This window comes from Leptonotus elevatus, chromosome 14, assembly GCF_054856555.1.
Source record: "Leptonotus elevatus isolate MCC_2025b chromosome 14, RoL_Lele_1.0, whole genome shotgun sequence".
NCBI classification, from domain to species: domain Eukaryota; kingdom Metazoa; phylum Chordata; class Actinopteri; order Syngnathiformes; family Syngnathidae; genus Leptonotus; species Leptonotus elevatus.
In genome coordinates, this window is record NC_141252.1 from 19443553 (window position 1) to 19467391 (window position 23839).

At 40.2% G+C, this 23839-nt stretch overlaps 1 protein-coding gene across 2 annotated transcripts in view; it reads left to right on the plus strand.

The window, feature by feature from the left end:
* Positions 1-23839, plus strand: part of ccdc88c (coiled-coil and HOOK domain protein 88C) — a 72173-nt gene that overhangs the window by 14113 nt on the left and 34221 nt on the right. For both annotated transcript variants that reach the window (XM_086094310.1, XM_086094311.1), the window contains exons 4-11: positions 14360-14429; positions 16136-16194; positions 16788-16871; positions 19241-19384; positions 19509-19729; positions 19799-19880; positions 21282-21440; positions 21733-21879. In XM_086094310.1, coding sequence (XP_085950436.1) covers positions 14360-14429; positions 16136-16194; positions 16788-16871; positions 19241-19384; positions 19509-19729; positions 19799-19880; positions 21282-21440; positions 21733-21879 — 966 coding nt within the window. The remainder of the gene's footprint in view (positions 1-14359; positions 14430-16135; positions 16195-16787; positions 16872-19240; positions 19385-19508; positions 19730-19798; positions 19881-21281; positions 21441-21732; positions 21880-23839) is intronic.

Genomic DNA, 23839 nt, shown 5'->3' on the forward strand with positions numbered 1-23839 from the left:
TCTATCTGCACTCTGGCACACTTATCCAGTTGAAACCAATTAAGACCATCAGGTCACACATTTTCATATGGGCTAGGCTGAGCTGTCCCCCATGTGGTTGGGCAGCCAAGACAGTATAAGAGTAGAGACTATTTTGAATTTTGAAGACCTTCTTGTGCATTCAGTGGATAAGACTCCTGTAAACTCGATCTTTCTGACATCCAGTAAATAGTTCAACTGAGAATATGCAGTCTCCCGGTTGTTATTATTAGTATAGCAAGCATTCATGATAAAAGAACCAGAACTTTACAAGTCATTTTTATTCCTTGTCAGGATCTTGTTCTTTTTTAAATCTCCTATTTGGTTCCCAAATTTTGTGTGATCATGTTAAATGTTGCGTCTTGACACCCTGGTCCACTTGGGGACATAAAGTTATTCACTTTTTATGCAATTCACTTATATATATAGATAGTATAGTATTACATAATCCATGTTTCAAATATTGTTTAAGATTTTATTTAGATGCAGAAAAATAGCTTTATCCCATTTGGAATGGTTATTCCAGAATTTCCAGGTTTTTATTTTCCAATTTAGGGTACAGTGGAGTATTTTGGTCATAGCTCCTCTAATGCTTCGGATAGAAAGATCATCTTGGACTTAAATTGAAGGTTACAAATGTGGGAAGTTTTTAATATACATTTGAGGCAGTGAGATGTATAATAAATTGTTTGAAATGGATTTGTTTTGATGGTAATTTGTCAGGCGGAGAGACATTTTTTTAATTTTTATCTTTTAGGTTATGTTGAGGGTGATATTTGAGAATCGAAATACAGGAAGCCCATGATTATTTTCCTGCTAGTTCTCCCATGTGTCAGGATACACCATGCACAATTTTAGAGTTTTCTGACTATTTATGCAGTTGCTGTACCTTGTCATTTGCAATTACACAATTTCGCCAGAAGCTTTTTCCCAAAAGGTGTTTTTTTTGGCCCCTGTGACCAAACGACTCCGAGTTGGTTGTAGTCCCTATCAACTTGTGATGGCCCAAGGTATGACATAACAGGAAATCATAGTAAAAAAAATAAAAGTAACAAAAAACATGCTGCGGAGTGGACCTGGCTCCCGGCCTACCAGCAGCAGGAGAAGTGCAAGAGGAGGCAGTTTTTGATAGAAAAACAGAGCGCCAAATAAATGAATTAATAATTTGACCCACGCCAAGTCATTAGACCACCAACTATAGTCATACCCATACTTAATGCATCTCAACTAATGGTGTGGGTCCGTGTGTCTTTCTGTCTGAACAGTCTGTACACACACTTTTGAAGTGGGTTATTCTGCACAGTCTGGGGTTAATTCGGTGGGTGGGTGATCTCTACGGTCAGATACTCAGTTTTGAAAACACATACACAAATGCACACCTAGTTATTATTATAGTTTGGGAATTTTCATTTTATGTAGTTTTTATTTCGTTTTGAGTTTTTGTTTTTTTAAATTTAGTTAGTTTTAATACATTTTCAGGGTGGTTCTGTTAGTTTTTAATAGTTGTAGTTACTTAAAAATGTCTTAGTTTTAGTTTAGCTTTAGTTAGTTTCAGTATTAGTTTATTTTTTTATTTTTGTGTGTATTACTTGTACGCAGAGGTGGCAAATCCAGATCCAGAAAGTAAAAACCCTGCCACAGTTTGGCTTTAGCCATTGATGCTAGCTAGCTAGCTCCCTAGCAGGTAAACTAGCTAGCTAGCTAGCTAGCTAGCTAGCACCTGGGGTTAAAGCCAAACTGTGACAGGGTTTTTACTTTCTGGACCTGGATTTGTCACCTGTGCTTGTGCGCAAAATTGTATAAACACTATGGTAAAATGAGAAAAGTAACTAATTTCTTACCTGTTGTTGCCTCGGAGCAACGTCATTTGAAGGTGCTTTCCTATTGGCTGCTGGTAGATGACGTCACTTCTGTGTGACACTCTCAAACGTCCTTATTCGGGTTAAATAAATATACTTAAAATCACATTTAAAATCATGCCCTACGGCTCATGCATTAAATTAATTACCAAAGACTAAAACAAAGGACATTTTGCTACAGTTAGTTTTAGTTAGTTTTGTAAACATAAACTGTAGTTTCAATTAGTTTTCGTTTTTCAAAAATAATTTTCGTTTGTATTTTATTTCGTTAACGAAAACTAATGTTTTTTGAATTTTGGTTTTCTAAAATAATCTTGATGCGCACACACCCTAACACATTTGTGAAATATGCTTATTGGAATTTTTTGATGAGTAGACGGCACAAAACCGATGTGACTGTGCCAACACCCACTACAGTGTGACACTTTTGTGTATGTGAACGCATGTGTGTGAATGGAAGTATGGTATCTCTCACCTCTCCCTGTTCCCTTTTGTGTAAAGCACTGTAACAAGATATCACCTGCTGTCGAGACTACTCCAACCCCCCCCCCCCCCCCCCAGCTGCTCCAAAGACCATCTAACACACTGATCATGTTTATACACATTCAAAAACAAATAGCGTGGTCATATTTGAGTGTACTGGCAGTATCATAGTACGCATTGCTGCCTTTCGAGCTTCTGCTGTTCCTAAGCTCGAATAAATTTAAGGGTTGCGTCATGCCCGCACCTTCACCCTTCTTGGTTACTCTGGAAACTAACAAAGGGCTGAGAGTCTATGGGATGTTTTCAACTCCATATCCTCTGGCCTGCTTTGCACAGGGCTGTGAAAAAGTATTTTCCACCGCCCAATTTTGTTGTTGTTGCATGTTTATTTCACGTTACACATCATCAATACAATTTTAATATCTCATAAAGATAACCCAAGTAAATATAAAATTATATTTGTAAAGGATGCTTTTATTTTGAATGGGAAAAACTTAAACCTACCTGAGCCTGTGTGAAAAAGTAATTGCCACTTGGAACTAGTAATTACTTGCACTACCCTTGGCAGCAAGAACTGAAATTAAGCGTTTACGTCACAGAATTGTTTAACTATGCCATATAAGAGGATTTTTCCAAATTTAATGCTCATTTACTGCAGCATCTCAATGGGATTTTTTTTTCATTCAGCCATTCAGAAGTGAAATCACCTAAAAGAAGTGAAATCACCTAAAAGATTTTCTGCTAGACAGCATAATTCATTGTTTAAGTAATCATTATTATTTTTACACCAGGTGTAGAAAAAGTTTAATCTTTGTCTTGTCAGTCCACAAAATAAAATGATGGGGGAAAAAAATCTGACCAATTTTTTTTTTGGGGGGGGGGGGGGGGGGGGCTTTGTTTATTTTTATTTTCAGTTTTTCAGATTTTTTTTCTGTTTTACTGAATATTTTTTTCTGTCATAAAAAATATTCAGAAAAATCATAAGAGAAACAGAAAAAAGAAATCACAAAAAAACAAAGCACCCCCCAAAAATAGTCAGAAAAACTGATTATTATTATTTTTTTAAGTGAATGCAATATCTTCCCATGGGCTCACCACCGGTGGAAGGGGCCAAAGGGGTCAGGTGTGCAGTGAGTTGGGTGGCAGCCAAAGGCGGGGGCCTTGGCGGTCCGACCCTCGGCTACTGAAGCTAGTTCTGGGGACATGGAATGTCACCTCTCTGACAGGGAAGGAGCCCGAGCTGATGTGCGAGGCTGAGAAGTTCCGACTAGATATAGTCGGACTCACCTCCACACACGGCTTGGGTTCTGGTACCAATCCTCTCGAGAGGGGCTGGACCCTCTTCCACTCTGGAGTTGCCCACGGTGAGAGGCGCAGAGCAGGTGTGGGCATACTCATTGCCCCCCGGCTAGGCGCCTGTGCGTTGGGGTTTACCCCGGTGAACGAGAGGGTAGCCTCCCTCCGCCTACGGGTGGGGGGACGGGTCCTGACTGTTGTTTGTGCTTATGCACCGAACAGCAACTCAGAGTACCCACCCTTTCTGGAGTCTTTGGAGGGTGTGCTGGAGAGCGCTCCCCCTGGGGACTCATTCTGCTGGGGGACTTCAACGCTCACGTGGGTAATGACAGTGAGACCTGGAGGGGCGTGATTGGGAGGAACGGCCCCCCCGATCAAAACCCGAGCGGTGTTTTGTTGTTGGACTTCTGTGCTCGTCACGGACTGACCATAACGAACACCATGTTCAAGCACAAGGGTGTCCATATGTGCACTTGGCACCAGGACACCCTGGGCCGCAGTTCGATGATCGACTTTGTAGTCGTGTCATCGGATTTGCGGCCGTATGTGTTGGACACTCGGGTTAAGAGAGGGGCGGAGCTGTCAACTGATCACCACCTGGTGGTGTGTTGGCTCCGATGGCGGGGTAAGATGCTGGTCCGACCAGGCAGGCCCAAACGTATTGTGAGGGTCTGCTGGGAACGTCTGGCAGAATCCCCTGTCAGAAAGAGTTTCAACGCCCACCTCCGGCAGAGCTTCTCCATTGTCCCGGGGGAGGCGGGGGACGTTGAGTCAGAGTGGACCATGTTCCGCGCTTCCATTGTTGAAGCGGCCGATCGGAGCTGTGGCCGTAAGGTGGTTGGTGCCTGTCGGGGCGGCAATCCTCGAAGCCGCTGGTGGACACCAGCGGTAAGGGATGCCGTCAAGCTGAAGAAGTAGTCCTATTGGGCCTTTTTGGCCTGTGGGACTCCGGAGGCTGCTGACAGGTACCGGCTGGCCAAGCGGAATGCGGCTTCGGTGGTCGCTGAGGCAAAAACTCGGACATGGGAGGAGTTCGGTGAGGCCATGGAGAACGACTTCCGGACGGCTTCGAGGAAATTCTGGTCCACCATCCGGCGTCTCAGGAGAGGAAAGCAGTGCGCCATTAACACTGTGTATAGTGGAGATGGGGTGCTGTTGACCTCGACTCGGGACGTCGTGAATCGGTGGGGAGAATAATTCGAAGACCTCCTCAATTCCACCGACACGCCTTCCTTTGAGGAAGCAGGGTCTGGGGACTCTAAGGTGGGCTCCCCTATCTCTGGGGTCGAAGTCACTGAAGTGGTTGGAAAGCTTCTCGGTGGCAGGGCCTCGGGGGTGGATGAGGTTCGCCCGGAGTTCCTAAAGGCTCTGGATGTTGTGGGGCTGTCGTGGTTGACACGTCTTTACAACATCGCGTGGGCATCAGGGACAGTGCCTCTGGATTGGCAGACCGGGGTGGTGGTTCCCCTTTTTAAGAAGGGGGACCGGAGGGTGTGTTCCAACTTTAGAGGGATCACACTCCTCAGCCTCCCAGGTAAGGTCTATTCGGGGGTGCTGGAGAGGAGGGTCCGTCGGGAAGTTGAATCTTGGATTCAGGAGGAGCAGTGTGGTTTTCGTCCCGGCCTTGGAACAGTGGACCAGCTCTACACCCTCAGCAGGATCCTTGGGGGTGCGTGGGAGTTCGCCCAACCAGTCCACATGTGCTTTGTGGACTTGGAGAAGGCGTTTGACCGTGTCCCTCGGGGAGTCCTGTGGGGGGTGCTTCGGGAGTATGGGTTACCGGGCCCCCTGATACGGGCTATTCGGTCCCTGTACGACCGATGTCAGAGTTTGGTCCGTATTGCCGGCAGTAAGTCGAATTAGTTTCCTGTGAGGGTTGGACTCCGCTAAGGTTGCCCTTTGTCACCGATTCTGTTCATAACGTTTATGGACAGAATTTCTAGGCGCAGCCGGAGTGTTGAGGGGGTCCGGTATGGTGGCCTCAATATTGCATCTCTGCTTTTTGCAGATGATGTGGTGCTGTTGGCTTCTTCAAGCCGTGATCTCCTGCCCTCACCTATGGTCACGAGCTGTGGGTCGTGACCGAAAGAACAAGATCCCGGATACAAGCGGCCGAAATTAGTTTCCTCCGCAGGGTAGCCGGGCTCTCCCTTAGAGATAGGGTGAGAAGCTCGGTCATCCGGGAGGGACTCAGCGTCGAGCCGCTACTCCTCCACGTTGAGAGGAACCAGTTGAGGTGGCTCGGGCATCTGGTTCGGATGCCTCCTGGGCGCCTCCCTGGGGAGGTGTTCCGGGCATGTCCTACCGGCGGGAGGCCCCGGGGACGACCCAGGACACGCTGGAGAGACTACTCACGGCTGGCTTGGGAAGGTCTTGGGATCCCGTCGGAGGAGCTGGCTGAAGTGGCTGGGGAGAGGGAAGTCTGGGCTTCCCTGCTAAAGCTGCTGCCACCGCGACCCGACCCCGGATAAGCGGAATTGAAGACGGAACGGAATGCAATATGCTTCCGTAAGAGGGTCATAAAGTTGTTTCTTGCCAGATTAGTATTATTTTTGTCAGCAGTGGTGTTGGTGCTATTTGCCCAGAATATTTCTTGAAGTTGAGTCATGGACTTGACCTTAATTTCTTTGGATGTAATTTTTTTAATATTTTTTTTATTTTTTGTGGTTTTCTCACTTGTCCTGTGAAGGTTCACTACTGTTCCCAGTCTTCTACATTTGTGGATAATGGCTGTGAGTTATTGTGGTCTGCTTGAGTCCCAAAGCTTTGGAAATGGCTTTATTACCTTTTCCAGTCATTTTTTTTCTCATGTATTGTTCAATTTCTTTGATGCGTTTGAGCTCTTGTTCCCTTTGTCTGACAGGTACCATTCACCGTATGACCCCCCCCCCCCCCTCCCCCCAACAAATCTGGGGGTAATTAGGTGTGGCGAATGGATATAATTGGAAGGAGGACATTTGCGGCTGTGGTCAAACATGTAACAGTTCCCCTAGCAGATGGTGATGAGAAGTTGTTGGAAGTTGTTCCATTGTTGGGCCTTGTGGGTGGCACTTGTGGGTTCAGGTTTCTTGGTGAGGCCCTTGTGAGTACAGTGGAACCCTGATTGAATGAACCCAGAACCAACAGACCCCCGGATTCAATAGTTTCTACTTTCCACTCCACTCAAAACACCTTTCTTAACTCATTGACTCCATTTTCACTGAAGCAACCCCCTTCGCTCCCGGCTGTTGTACTGGATTTTGACTGATTTTGCAAGGACCACAGAATATTGTGTTCTATTGCTAGAAAAACTTGGAACCTACCAAAAGAAAGATTAGAGTCTCTTCTTTCATCAAGAAAAAATGTATATTTGTATCTGTTTCCGTTTTGCAGCAATTAGCATTAGAATATAGCTAAGTTTCATCATTATTCACAAACCTGTTGAAAACACTGAGCAAAAGAGCTTTTTGATCTCTTACTCTGCTGCCACCTGCTGTTACTACAGTAATTTCTGGACTTCAAGCCTCTACTTTTTTCACTTGCATTCAACCCTGGTGGTCAACAAAGGTGTGGCTTATTCATCACAATGGGACGCACTATAAAGAAAGCGCAAAAGCGTCAGGCAGAGCAAAACAAACCAAGTGAGCCCAAATACAGTAGAAGAGACAGAACGAGAGTGAGCCAATTTGCACCCTCATTCTGGGAAACAAAGTAGCGGGAACCCGGTGCGGTAACATTAAAAACACCTGCGGCTTACAGTCGGGTGCGGCTTATGTGTAGTATTCCCCAAATTTAGCTAGCGCGGCGTATAGTCAGGTACGCCTTGTAGTCCAGAAATTACTGTATCATTGCTTTAAGCGACCTCTTCAGGTCAGAGACTGCATCTAAGCCTTCTATATGCTCTAGCATAAAAAAAACATTTAAAAAAAACCCCGTATAAATATGTTTTTGGGAGTGCAGGACAAAGTATTAAAAAACTTATTTATACTTAATAATTTAAATTTATATATATGTTTTTGGGAGCAAATGAGTTAAGTAGCTGTTTAAAACTTGTTAGTTCCACTTTTCCATGCGGCAGGTAAACTGGGTATTTTTAAGGCTCCAAAACAAGTACAAAAGAAATAACTTTGTCCTGTATAGTGTGTTTGTAGACCACGAAAAAAATGAATAAATAAATAAATAACAATTTTGTCAAAAGTATTGTGAAACCTTAGCGGCTTTGTTAACATCAGATCGCCTGGTAGTTGCCACCAACATATTGATCTCGGATTAGATATATAAACCCAGTGTTAGTGCTGCATGGATTAGAGTTCTGTGTTTGTGTGTGTCTGTGTGCGTGTGTGCATGGATGTTGTGTGTGTAAATAGGTCATTGTTGCATCATATATTGGCCTCCTGTCAATTTTAAGTGTTAGATATTAACTGTGGTTTATGCTGCAGGACATCATCAATGCAATCGCAGAATGCTCTAGAAAGGCCACTGCATTTATATTTATTGCATTGTTTTTGCTCTATGTGTGTAAAACTGAAAATTACAAATGCATCAATCAGAAGGATGAATCGGGATTTGTTCAATGAGCAATCCAGTAAATGATTGAGATTGCATTCAAATGTTGTGTTTTTGTAACTGCATATACTGAGATTCCAACCTCTGCAAATTTGATGAGTATTTTTCCCCTCATAGACAGTATTTAATACACTTCAAAAGATAGTTAATCGTACTATTTCTGTCTATAATAATTTCCTTTTTTGAATCAGATAAAGTAACTGAGAACAGTTTCTCACTAACAATGCCAACCTGAAGGAAATTTACAGTTTCGTGTCTTGCCCAAGGACATTCGATAATGGATTTGAACCACCGATCCTTTAGTCAGGGGATGATCCATCCGCACTACCAATTGAGTCACATCTGCTCTATCTGTCTATTCTGACCTCATTATTGGAACCTGAGTCTTTGCAACGTTTATGGTAAACAGGACCATAAAATGGGGAATGCTTAGTGGGGTACATTGTGGTCATTTACTACCTTGGAATTCACATTTGTAATAAATTACCAATAATATAATCAATTTGAAGTTTTACATACTCGTAACCCTGTAGCAACTCTTGTATGCTGTGATTAACAATCATTTGGAGGGGCCGTGAAAGCAACTTGAGACTCATTAAAAATCATTTAATAGATTTTACTAAAATAAAGGTCTTGAATGGCATTAAGAAGCATTAAATATGTTGAGGCATTAAAAATTTAGATACTTGTTTATGCTTTATTTTACGTGCAATGTTGTGCAAAAGAGTCACTACAACACAATAAGCAATAAGTAATGTGATTAAAAAAAAAAATACTGTATGTGTGGGGACTGGTGACTTGTTGTAACTTACAATGAACAAAATGGCCTGGAGTCCATGAATTGCTTCATGTTCCAAATGCCAATTGCTCAGAATTTGAAAGAAGAAATGTAGAGTTCCTATCACCAACATGTTCCTCCAACATGAAACACTAATACCACCTAGTGGCAGAAAAATTAGCTCAACACAAATCTATGTCTCAACGTTTCCATCCATCCATTTTCTGAACCGCTTATTCCTCACACTCCTTTTAACCATAACTTTATGAATTACATACTATATATTACTGTATCACGAATTAAATGATGCAACCACATTTGTATTTGGTAATCATATTTGTCCACTTTAATGTGAACAAGAGTATAAAAACTTGAAAACTACTTTTAATTACATTCCGAACAGATCTAAATTACCATTCATTTATGATTAATCTCGAGTTTATTTCCAGTGATCTGTTCTCATCATACTTTTCAGTGAATTGCTTCCTGATTTCCGTTAATGACCACCTGATTTATTTTTTAAATGCATGTCATAAACATCAGGTGGGGACTGGTACAATACGGGCTGTGCTGGTCTGACTCTGAAGTAAGCATGCCAAGCTCAAATTGTTGTATATGTTGAAGTTTAAATTTTAGCTCAACCTCCAAGACCAGCTGGTGATCAGCTGACATGTTTTATTCACATGATAGAGAAGGATTCGACTATCGAGTTACCTCCTGATCTTAAGGACAGTGAAATTGTAGCTGCAAGTATTGTGTTACCTCTGAGCCTTCACCGCATTTTGTCTCGGTTGAAACAGTGGTGTAAGCTGATGCCATCGTAGACTTACTTCAAAATACTGTCCAAACAATGACACTTATCATACGATGCATTTTTTTGAACAATGATTGTCTTTGTTGACAAGACTTGAATTGTTGCACATCTGAAATTTCCAATGAAGAGTGTTTTTAGTGTGTGTATGTTATTCCCAGACAACCTTTCCCTGGTGACACTGACTTCCCTCCTTATCCCAAAACACACAGGCACCCAGGACAGCACACACAATTTGTTTTGTCTGCTCCCAAGTGTCCTTCCTCTAAACCAGACTGTATATATCAATACAGATAGTCTGTATGATCCTAGTCTACCTTCATTTGTAAAGACATGCTTTGGTAGATGAATAGCGTGTTTTGACAGTGTCTGTGCCTCAGTTACTAATTTGTTAATTGTTCCATTCCACCATTCAAAGACTTATACACGCACACATAATGACCATCACGGCTCCCCTGTTTGTGTGTGTGTGTGTTAGTCATGTGACGTTTGCAAAATGGACCTTGATGCATTGTGATGCCATTTTCAGTCAACAGCAAGTGGCAAAAAGTCCGCCCTCAGTGATGGATAAAACTGGGTGGATTTTGCTGCTTAATTATATTCCATAAATGCAAGATTAATCAGAATACTTATTTAGACTAGAGGGGAACATAGAACATAATTTAGGGCCGGGTGATATGGACAATAATTCCTATCTTTATATTCTTGCCGGATATCATGATAACGATACAATAAAGATATTGCTACTAAGGCTTTAAAGGTTCCTCGCAGCCACGTTGGGGTACTTGCACGTTGGGGTACTGGCACGTTTGGGTAGTGGCACATTCGAAGCAGAATTTATTTGAAAATGGCATAATAAACTTTTACATATTATAGATAGTTTTTTTGCCAGGTGTGATGAGTGTGCAAAGCTCAATGAGTTTTGGTCAATGTTAAGACTCTCAAAAATCAGCCTCCGTTTTATTTTTGGGCAATGAGTTGCCCCGATTTTAAAGTACATATCTTAGGGGTGTGCCAAAACATCGATTATTAGATTCATCGCGATGCAACACTTGATTACGATTCTTAACTGTTCAAAACGATTAGTTTCCATAATAACTTAATGACAGGAACACGAAAGTAAAAGACACGCCTGCCGCCCGCACAAGATGATGATGGCGACAGTGGAAGTTACTGAGCGACAGATTTTCTCCTCAGGATAAAAAACTAGCGGGAAACGTGTAACAGCACCTTTTGCGTTTCCACCCCAGGTTAGCGGAGAAGAATCCGACGGTTGTTGCTGCTAACCAGCAAACAATAGAAGAAGGACTGTCAAAACTTCCCCACAGCTTTGAAAGGGCGAGACGAATGTCATCATCGACCGCAACCTTTAGTCCATATCGTTCAATAATCAAATCGTAGTACCCTGAATCGTCATCGAATCGAATCGTGGGGTACTTTAGATGGCACATCCCTAACATATATACACATCATCGTTAGTTTTACTCCATAGCACAATATTGCTTTTATTGTCCATAGAGGACATAATAAATGAATAAAGAAATAAAAAAGTATATATGTATGGATAGGTCTGATGCCACAAATTTTTTGAGTGGTTGAAAGTAAGAAAATATTCATAAATTACTTAGTTATCCCACTTACAAAAGTATCAAAATTTTGTACAAATATGAAAATACCTTATGTGTCGTAATTTTTCTTGTAGACCCAAGGGCTAGGTAACGCTATATTTATAACTGACTATTGTCATAGAGATACATTCAGGTCGTGACTATAAACATACAAGTTAAGTTTGGGAATATTTAAAGCATGTACTGAGGAGTTATTTCGTATTTCATGGAAAAGGAAACATGAAACAAAAATTATGATGCCCTGACCCGTCATATTGTATTTTGAAAACTCAAGATGTTTTCCCCCTATTGTTTGGCCTAGGTCTTGACATGGTCCAGGCCAAGTTTGAAGTCAATCGGATCAAACGTGTAGGAGAAATGGGCAACAGAATGCCCCCTGTAAATGTGCAAAAATCGGCAACAAACGGACATTCAAAAATTCATAACTCTCTTCCTGTTCATTTTAGCATATGGGTCCAAGATAATTTTTTGTAGGTCTTGGGCTCCCTAATATGCCAAAAAGATTTCGGAGATCTTGCTTAAAAAGTACAACCGGGGCTGCTTTGTTAAAAATATACGGTAAAATATTGCTTATTTTGCCAGGCCAGATGTGTGTGCCAAGTTTCATGAGTTTCTGTGCATGTTTAGGCCTTCAAAATCGGCGTTGTTTTCTTGGCGAACAGTACCTCGCCACGCCAACAGCAGTTTGCGAAAACTCACTAACTTCGTTTTATGACATCATGAAGGCCTAAACACTCTTCTTAGCAAATATGAGGTAGATCCAGTTAACGTGAGTGGAGAAAAAAGTTGAAGAAAAAATGTTTTCAAATTTTTTGCCAGTAGTTGCCGCTATCAATACGAACAAATATAAGTTTGTAGATGTATTCAGACCTGGACTCTCATCAAATGTGTGAAATTTTGAGAAGGTAGGATCATCTGAGTCAAGTTAACGCAGTTTTTATTGTCACGGTGAATCATCAGACTTCTCGGCACCGTAACGTCCAAGCCCTTTGGCGAAAAGTTACAATATTCGGTGTTGGGCATGATAAACATCTTAGGGCTTTTCTAACAAAATTTCAACAGGATCCCTCAAACGGGCTCGGCACAATAGATAAAAACATTTCTTGTCACCACTAAGTGGCCCTACACGTATAACCAAATATCATATAGATGTTTTCAGGCCGTGGCTATTAAGACGCATGAGAAGTTTGGGATTTTTTGGAGCTTGTACAGCGGAGTTATTGAGCATTTCCTCTTTTTTGATGAAGGAAATATTAAAGGCAAAATTTGAGGCCCCGTCATAAACAGTTTCAAAAAGTCAAGATGTTTTTCCCAGTTGTTGTCCCAGGTCTTGAGATGATACATGCCAAGTTAGAAGTAGATTTGATGAAAACTGTTGGCAAATGCGCAAAAAGAATGACCACAGTGAATGTGCAAAAATGGGCCAAAATTCGACGTTCAAAAATTCATACCTCACTTCCTGTACATTTTAGGATATGACTTCCACTGACTTTTTTTGTCTGTCTCGGGGCGCTTCACGTGCCTGCCAATTTTTGTAGCCCTCGGTCAAACGTGCCGGGATTGGTGCATATTTTTCCACGCTAGGGGGCGCTAAATGTTGTTATGTTGTTATGGCAACTTCATAATATAAACATTTTCGCCCTACTCGGGCCCTAACTATGCTTTTTTTTTTTAAGAGTATGGAAAACATCAATCCAAATGGATGTGGAAATTTAAATGTAAAACTATACTTGACTGACTGTCATCTATATTAAAAGGAACCCGACTGTCGTGACAAGTTTGACCTATATTATTAATTTGGTTGTTACTAACATAACTATAACGTTCATTTTTCAGAAATCTTTTCCAGTTTAATACGTTTTGTAGAAACTTTATTTGGGCGTACGCCGCCATTGTTATTTACGTCACAACGCATTCAGTGCGTAGTGACGTAGAATGGCAGGCAATGTGAAACGCCTTTAAAGAAAGCAAGGTAAGTCTCCGTTGCATTTCTAAAGGGACAATCAAAACTCTTGAATGTGTCTTGTGAACGACGAGAGCACGGCGTGGGGGGAAGGTGACCTGATCGCATGTTGTTTCTTTAGGAACTCTACGAGGCTTGCCTTGCTGTTTCTATAGGCATTTAACATTGCTCGGCAGAGAGCCAGTGGCCATTCTACGTCACTACGCACTGAATGCGAAGTTGTGACGTAAATAACAATGGCGGCGTACGTCCAAATAAAGTTTCTACAGAATGTATTCAACTGGAAATTATTTTTGAAAAATGAATCTCATAGTTATGTTAGCAATAACCAAATAACTAATATAGTGCAAACTTTTCATTACAGTCTGCGTTTCTTTAAAAAAAAGTTGGCAATAAATATAAACAAATTAGATTCACATTGTATCCTAAAAAAATATTTAAAAAACATTGATAAACATTCAATTTGGGAAAAAATGAGGGGGAGTGAATATGCAAATCAGTGGGTGCTACACCGTGAATATGCGTGGGTTGACACTCGACTGCATATCCATATTACTGTGTTGCTACCAAAATGTATACATTTATTTGCTAACTCAATTTGGGTGGTATTATGACTTTGTACATTGCAGTATTTCATGCAGGTATTTATTTACCTGCTTTAATCGATTGAGAAAAATAGAATGTTGTTATTATTCAGTGCTATAATAAAGGTCTATTTTTCCTGTTGAATGCAGCACAGGCAACATCGCTAGTTAATTTTAGCTGTGTGTTTTATACAGAGTTTTATACTCACCTGTTGCGTACTTAGTTGTCCTTGTGTATTTATATTTTGAAATATTTTGGGGGATTTCGGGGGGTTGGGGAGATGCACAGAAGCACAACATTGTCAGCCTTCTATTCCAATTCCAAATATTTGCTTCACAAAAGTAGTTCAATAATTATTTTTTTTACTTTCTTTATGGGCCTTCTCTGTTACAGGATACCCTTCAGCAGTTAATAGTGATGCCTCTTCCAAACATTCTCTCCATTGCTAAGGATCCCTTGTCAGGTAACACACATGCACAGACACCACTCATCATTTTCAGGTATGCATTATTTTGTTACATCCAAACTGATTCAAATCGTTTTTTGTTTCATGCCAATAGTCTACATGTATGAGTTGTATACTTGTTGATTATTATGTTACAATAAAGCTTTTCCTTGAAGTTTTAGATAGTGTAAGATATGATGATGATGGTTGGCCTCTATTATAAGAAGATGCATATTGTATGATGCACGCCTAGACTAGAGTAGTTTTCACTACTAGGCTGGACACAAAGGTGGTTGTGTTATTTTTATTTATGTCCCTTTAGGGCAAGACAGTTTCAACACACCATGTTTTTGACTGGCTAATAAAATTAAAACGAAAGTGAGAATACTATTTAACTTGTCAGACTTGTCATGTTTTTTTTTTTTTTTTTTTTTTTTATGGTCTTAGTGGTCTTGCATTTGTCTTGGTCTCAACTCCCAAAAGTCTTGGCCTTTCTTGTCTTGGTGAGTTGCAAGTTCTGGACTTGGGCATGTCTTGGTCTCGGATAATGTGGTCTTGAGCACAAAACTAGCCGCTAAGCAAAGCGCAAACTCCTCTTTTAACTCATTCACTACCAGCTATTTTCCCTGAAGCAACCCCCTTCGCTCCCGGCTGTTTTACTGGATTTTGACTGATTTTTGCAAGGCCCACAGAATATTGTGTTCTATTGCTATAAAACATGGAACCTACCAAGAGAAAGTCTCTTCTTTAATCAGGGAAAAAAAGTATATTTGTATCTGTTTCAGTTTTGCAGCAACACTGGCAAAAAGAGCTTGTTGCAACATGGCCCTGGCTGGTCTCTTATACTCTGCTGGCTGTTTTTTGTAACAACTACCTACCATTGACCTCTACAGGTCAGAATCTGCATCAAAGCCTTCTGTATGCTCTAGCATAAAAAAACCATAAAAAACGTATAGATGCGTTTTTTGGGAGTGAAAGACAAAGTATTAAAAAAACTTATTTATATATTTTTGGGTTTGAATGAGTTAAATATGCCGGTCTTGACCACCTCTACATCTGTTCCCAAAAGTGTACACAAACAGTTTGAGGTTCACATTTCACAAACTTTTTACACATATACCACCAAAACTATACAAAGCTCACCAAGTAACACCAAAATGGCCAACATTAAAATACAGGAGCACTGTGGCCCAAGTGTTCCATCAAAAAATCCTAAAAGTACATTTAATATTTTTTGTAAATCAGCCATTTATAGTGCAGTTTGAACATTAGCACTGTGCTCAAATATTGAAAAATAAAAATCTGAATTAAGCCTATTTGGACCTGTTAATGTAGAACCTTGGTTAGACTGTGAGAATATGAAATTTAGTGCCTGCTATTTGGGATTAAATTGTTATCTTATAGATCAAATTGTACACACCAATGGTGTGTGCAATGTGTTTGCGTGAACAAGCAATTTGATGTTTGCAATTTTGGATTTTAGTAAATTAAGCCCTTTTATCATGTTGTCGTGATAGAAAAGGAACATGGAGGATTGCATCACAGTGGCAGTAACAAGTTTAACAGTGTGTGTCAAAAAGTGTTCTGTTGATTGAAGTACGTAACACCGTTGTTTTTATTCCCCACAAACTGCTGCTTTAATTGTGTGAACTGTGATGTAAACTGTTGTCCAAAAGTCAGAAGTGCTGTGAGAAAGTAAAGCTTTGTTTTGTCCACCCCCCCAGCAAAGAGCATGGAGGAGCTGAAAATAATTTTACTGTTGATACTTGGCTGTGCTGTTCAGGTAACACACGCACACGCACACGCACACGCACACGCACACACATGCCTCTGTTAAGTTTTTCATGTCTGAGCAAAGCTGATTGCTGACGCTGCTACACAGCAACTATGGGATCAAATACTTTTTGCTACACTGAAGAATCATGAAATGAAACAAGCCAAAATTTTGGTCAAATGTAAAACACAGTTTCTTTTTTTTTCTTTTCCAGTTAGTGGCATCCTAATGCAGACGTTTCGTTTCGCTCACTAAACACTCCTCATTGTCTTTATTCAGTCCACAGTTGCTTTGTTACTGTCCTTCTACACTTCAAACCCTTTCCCTATTTTTTCCATTACCTGGTCTAGTCTGACTGGTTTCAGGAAAAAGGAAGGCTGTGAGAACAGGAAGACAGGAAGGACTTTCTTGGCCATGTACAAATGCTGCTGATATGATGAATAGCTCTTGCCCAACAGCTAAATAAACAACCCAAAATTTTACATGTACAATATTATTTCCCTTAGGTTTCCATTTTCTCCTGACAACAGACTACTAGAACAGCTTGCAATGAAATATCTTTATTTCAAATGATTGAATTGTTTGTGTTAATCATTCATCAGTGTGAGCGTAAGGAGGAGATGATCGAAAGGATCAAACTGCTGGACATTGAGACCCAGGCCGCCATCGTCTCTCACATCCAGGAGGTCAGTGAAGATCAATGCATATTTTTTAAATGAACATCCTGAAGTTTGTGTTGCATAGAAAGTAGCGCTGGCACAAATGATTATTTTGCTAGTTTGCTGGTCACCGATAGTGGTTGCAATTAGTTGACTAATCGTATCGTATGTGAATCTTATATATCCATCATTAGTACAGGTCGGAATCTTTGACTGTCTCACGATTTGATTCGATTCCGATTTTTGGGTCTGCGATTCGATTCAGAATTGATCTTCAATTCAGAAAGATTTTTGATTCAAAATAATTTGATTGACAATGATTTCTGCTTCAATTTATAGATGTGCAAATAATCGTCATGATCCACTCCAGTCTGACTCGCTAATGCTAATTAGCACGCTACTCGCGGCACTTTTATCACTCAAAAGAACGGCTATTCATACAAAATGCTCCAGGAATGTATACAGAGAAGCATCTTAACATTACTCACCGGCATATGCTCTTCCTACACTGCAAAAAAAAAAACTTTTATTGAAATAACTTTATTGTGACTTTTTTCTTCTAATCTCTTATTGTGGCTCCAACTTAAGTGTATCAGAACGCGCGGAACCACACTGCCCTTAAGTGGCTAAATCCTGTACAACATACGCTACCAATAAAGGCACACACAAACAAGGGCTAGACAGTATAAAATAATTGAAATAAAATCGATTTTGGATCGTATTAAATGAATCGTGATTCTTATGAGAATCGATTTTTGGCACACCCCTAATTTTTTTTATACGCCCTTATTTTCTGACTCTTTTGCTAACATCGGGTTACCATGACACTGCATTAGCCATAGTGCTTCTGTTTACATCACGGATGACGCGGATTACCACTACTACGCATGTACACCACAAACAGGCAGACGGCCAGCTGGAGCAGTTGGAGACAAGGCTGTTTCGAAAGTAAAACAAAGTGGCAGTCAACTATTATTGGTGGCGTGGTAGAGTGGTCGTCGTCTCCCAACCCAGGTGTTGTGGGTTCGATCCCCAGCACTTGTGACCATGTGAAAGTGTCGTTGAGCAAGATACTGAACCCACAACTACTCCTGCTGCGGTGACATCATCAGTCGATGAATGTGAAGTCATTGTGCAGCTATGAGTGCCTTAACAGGTGGAAAAGCGCTATACAAGTGAAAGACCATTTACTATTAAATTCATTTCTAGTGATTTTGATTGTGGATGTAGTCGTGACTATAGTCGACTGATCTGAGCAGCACTAATATAAATTATGTAAAATAGACATATCTTAAGGCTGCTTTATTTGTTACTATTACAGTAGCACTGTTTTTAGTCCATTTTAGTAAGTTCTGTCCAGGTTCCTGACATTTGGTCGTGTGAGCACACTAATTGACTTTGGTGCGGACCTACAAGAGGGAGTCAACACATTGTAAAATAGTTTATTTGTGATGGAAAGGTAATGCAATACAACAAATGCAAATGTCTGAATAAGACCATAAATGCCATAATGCAGATTTACAGGTAGCATGTAAACAGATGAAACTTGTCTTCGGTTTAGGATGTGCAGTATGTAGTTTGCATGCCATCTACACTGATAAAAAAAGAAAAAGAAGAGTAGTATTTACTTGAAAAAAATAGTGGGTTTTTTCACTCTGAAACTTCAAGTATATTTTACCAGTTTATTTATATTTATATATATATATATATATATATATATATATATTATTATTATTTTTTTTTTTTTTAAAGCTTCCTCAAGGTTTGAAGAACGAATCCACAACCTTAGGTGGGGGGACAGCCACTCTACCACCTGAGCCATGTCGGTCAAGCTGTGTGTTAGTATATTGATGGTGTCAGGTGGAATCCTTGTACCAAGACCAGTTTTTGGTCTCATTTTAGACACACCAGTAATGCAGTATAGTGGCAAACAGCAGGAGTGGCTTGTCTCAGGTGGTAGAGTGGCTGTCTTCCCACCTGAAGGTCATGAGTTTGTTCCTCAATGCTTGAGTAACTTCTAAAAAATAAAAAAATAAACTGGTGAAATGTACTCAAACTCTTCTTGTAAAATGTATTTAGAATTTCTGAGTGAAAAAAACTTATTTGGGTTTTCAAGTAAATATTACTTTTTTTTTTTACAGTGTAATTTTTGCTCTTAAGAATTAAAAACAGTGTATTTACAGTGCATGTGTTTGAAAGGAGGATAACAAGTGAACCATTAAGTGCACTTGGCTATTTGCTTGTTTGCTTGAATTGTACCCTAGTCCTTTAGTTTCCTTGTTGAGTTAATTTGGAGCGGCAACATATCAGAAACACCTCTCAAGTACAATGCAGTACAGTTCTACAACAGCCGTATAATGAGTAAATAGTACAAGTCTCTCTTTCTGTGTTTGCAGGTAACCCACAACCAGCAGAATGTTCTTGACCTTTCATGGCTGGAGGAAGGAGCAGGGCTTGCACAGGAAGAGCTAGAACCATTGTCACGCAGCATGGCTACATCGCTACAGCAACTGATAGCGCAGAGAGACAAGGGCAGTGAGGTAACAAAAAAATCAATCAATCAATCAAAACTAGTTAACACGTTCCTTACATTTACAATATAACATTGAGGAAAAATTAACATTTCATGAGATTGTCTCATGACATTTGATGTCAATCCTTTAGGTCATTGTGGATCTCACCCAGGAGAGGGACTACTTGTCCAGCCTGCATCCCCAGGAAAAACAAATAGGTAGCCCAGGGCAAGTGAATACCTCTGGTGGTGTGGTAGTGAATAACGGAGGATCAGCTTTAACTGTGGCCAACCTTACGAAAGAAGAGAAGCAGCATATTTCTGTAGAGCTTGCTGACACCAAGGCCAAGCTTCGCAGATATAGACAAGAGTTGTGAGTCCACTGAGGCTTGATCTCCCATGAGGCAGTAGGCACACGATAAATGTCACATTCTATGTGCAGGGAAGAGAAGACTGAGCAGTTGATGGATTCCAAACATGAGGTGGAGCATCTAGATCAGGAGCTTCAGAGACTTAAACAAGAGGTCAGCTTTTCTTTCATTAACACCTGTTCTATGTGCTTCATCATCATCAAATATTATTATTATTTTGTAAAGTCCACTAAGGTTGAACGTGAGTTGAATTTAGTAGATATTAATACTCATTGTTCCTAATCCTCTATATACACATTTGCACATAATACACAAACATATATTTTTTTGTCTATGCTAAACGGTTAACAATCGCGATTAGCATTAGCCCCGAATCAACTTGAATCACTTACTTATTGTACTTCTGTAAAATCACTTCAAAGTCCAACATATAAAAAATTATATTTGATCAAAAATATTAAATGGTAAATGGAGTGCACAGTAGCACTTTATCTTCATCATATCTTTACTAAGCCTTACGTATTCGCTTGTCTCATTCAAACATATTGAGTTGTCGAAGCCTACACTGGCCGTAGATGAAGCATACCAACCACACGGAAAGGTTTTTCAAATAACTTACTTTATGCTCCAGGATCCCGCGCCGTCACCCTGATGTTTTTTCCTATTTTAAATCCATAAATGTCATGAGTACTCGCTTATTGTAGCGTCATACTTGATAATGCTACTAGCTAATGCTAATCTAGCTAATAATATTGCGAAGTGACTTCGTTTCTTTTTCTTTTTTTTGAGAGCTGAGTATTATTCATTCGGCAGCCTGCCCGAATCAACCATGTCATCCTCATCACTCTTTTTTTTGGGGGGTGAGTTCACTGTAGCTAACTGGGTCAATTTGGCTCGGTTATTGCACACTTTGGTGGTGTAAAACTGTAGTAATAGTCCTTATGGCAAATGCTGGATGGCTTAGCCTGGACGTGACTTGGAGGAGTAAAAAACAAAACAAAAACAATTTGGAGGAGTGAGTCTTGCTCTATGTTTAACATTGATAGTAGATACCGCCTTGTCTTGTTGCTGACACACGTAGGGCCACCATCTTACGTGTGTTTGGCTCCAATAAATTCATGAGAACTCTTTTATTTCTTTAGCGATTTTGACACTGAATGTTTTGTTACAAACATCAGACATGCAGCGATGCTAATTTTCTCCCTTTTCAGTCTAAAGAGACCACAAACAAACCCTAGTAAGCATCTTAGAAGTGTTTTGGTCAGCAACAAGTGTCCGTGCGGAAACATGAAATATTGGTTCCGGCAACTTCCAGGTGCCGCAAATATGTTATTAAAATTAGGATAAAATGGCCTCTTGGAGGTCATAATTGTTACACAATTAACCTGAATTGCTACTTTGGTCCCACCAAAAACTTTTATTGTGCGTACATTACAAGCTATTTGTCAGTCATGGCTAGCTTTGTTCACTTGATAATATGACAAACATTACATCTAACTATTTGGCATAAATATGGTTGACATTATGTGTAAGTATTTTCTGTCTGTGACGCAGAACCAGACACTGTCTTGCGAGGCTCGCTCCGTACGAGTGTATCGGGATGAAGTCGACTCCTTGAGGGAGAAAGCGGCCCGGGTCGATCGACTAGAGACTGAGTTGACCCGGTGTAAAGAGAAGCTCAATGACGTTCACTTCTACAAGACCAGAGTGGAGGTATACAAAACTTCTACTCACATTTATGCATCTATTGCTACTATACACACTTTATCATGCATGTTTACTATTGCAGAGCCTTTCATTTCTATTTCTGGTATCAATTTTGGTTTTGTATCTACAGTACACAGAACTTGTCTAATTGTCAGTGAAAAAATCTGAATCCTTTATATACAGTAACAGATTAAACCCCGTTTAACACACCTTTATGAAAAAAATATCTGAAGACCCAAAATACTATGTAGCTCAAGTTCCTTTTGTGTCATCTCTACTCAATGTGTATGGCTTTCAGGAGCTTCGTGAAGACAACCTGACACTTATGGAGACAAAAGTTTTGCTGGAGGAGCAACTATCAGTCTCTAGAGGGCGCTGTGAGAAAGTTCACGCTATGGAGAAGGACAATCTGCTACTACGAGCAAAAATACATGACTTGGAAATGGTAGGGCATCATAATATCCCATATACTTGCTGGTCTTAATACACTGTTAACTCATTCACATCCAGCCATTTTCACGGAAGCAACCCTCTTCGCTCCCGACTGTTTCACTGGATTTTGACAGATTTTGCAAGGCTCACAGAATATTGTGTTCTATTGCTATATATTGTCTCTTCTTTCATCAGGAAAAAAAATTATTTTTATCTTTTTTCCTTTTGCAGCAATTAGCATTAAAAAATAGCTAGGTTTCATCATTATTCACAAATCTGTTTAAAACAGTGGGGTAAAGAGCTTTTTGCAACATGGGCCTAGTTGACATCTTATACTCTGCTGCCACCTGCTTTTTGTAATAACTACCATTGCTTTAAGCGACCTCTTCAGTTCAGAGGATGAGGCAAATTGGTTAAGGACAAATTAAAATGGTGCGTTAACATTGGTCATTTCACACAATTGCTAACTGCAATTATCTAATAGCTGCCAAAAAATTAAAATGTGAAATAGCAAAATGTATCATAGAATTATAATAATTTATATCTATTTACGTACAGTACACAGACCTGCCGCAACATTCAGATTACTTGCCATGTACAGCTCATGCTCTTGCTGGACTGTTCAAGACTAGTGTTGGGGGTAACGCATTACATAAGTAACAGTAGCAGTAATATATTATATTTAGGCAGTAATGAGGTAATATAACAAGTTACTCACAGTAATGAGGTAATATTATTACAGTTACTAACTCTTGTAATGCGTTACAACGTGGCCACAAGAAAAAACAATTGCCACAAGTTAAAACCCAATCTATTACAATGTTAATAACATGAGCTGCTAATTAAAGCAATCATCGGGTATCCCACAGAACCTCACTTATGACAGCATTGTTTTCTTTTGACACGATAATCACTCACTCAATCACTCATTCACTGTCATGGTTTCATGAAATAAAACGCCAAACATTCAAAATACTAGCAAACAAAGTAAACCAAAAACTTTTAGAACTATGAAGAAGTAAGCGTCATTGTGTTTTTAGATAAGATTTGAATGAATATTCCATCATTTGCAGTATGAAGAATGATGATCATGATCATTCTGATTGACTGTTGGCGTGCAAAATGCAAATCTGTTTGTCTTTGAGCCAAGAGAAGGCCAATGACATCACACTAAAACAAACTCCATTGGACAAACTACCACACGCCACATTAAATAATTAGGCTACGTTCACACTGCAGGGCGTGCTGCCCAATTTTGATTTTTTCTTTTTTAATGTACTCGTTCACAGGACAAAGCACGACGTCGAGCGACGTACACACAAAGCGCGACGTACACACAAAGCACGACGTCGAGCGACGTACACACAAAGCACGACGTCATGTGACACCGGTTTGCAGAAGTACATATGGTACCGTCCTGCGTGGGGTCGGGGATCACCTTATTACATGGATTCATATGTAAATCCGTGTCTTATCAATCTCATATCCCCAGAGTAGGGAGGCAGGAGGAGGTAGAAATGTTTTGGGGAAATGAGGCGATGTACTGTATAGAGAGTTGGAGATACTGCTGACGTCACCTCATTGCCATGCATAATAAAATGAACCGCCTGCAAGGCTTAATTATGGGCCTGCTGAGCGGAGCAAGCAGGCACATATTACTATCCTAGAAAAATGGGTTTATTACGACTTATTATATTATCTTCCACGGATTTTTCCGCAAAAATGCTCGATCTGACTCGGTGCGGCATTATTTTTCTAAGAATTCCCAGTTACCATGGCGACGCTATTCCCAAAAAAAGTCCCAAAAAAAGTCCCATAGGAATGAATGGGAAACCGAAAATTATCACATCAAATCAAGCACCTTTTTCCAAGACACGCTGCGCACGCATACGTTAACCGACCGATATGAATTTTAGCTCATTTTGTTGCAATTTTTCTCATCTTTAGCTCAGTGTCAAAACAAATTTTAAGGA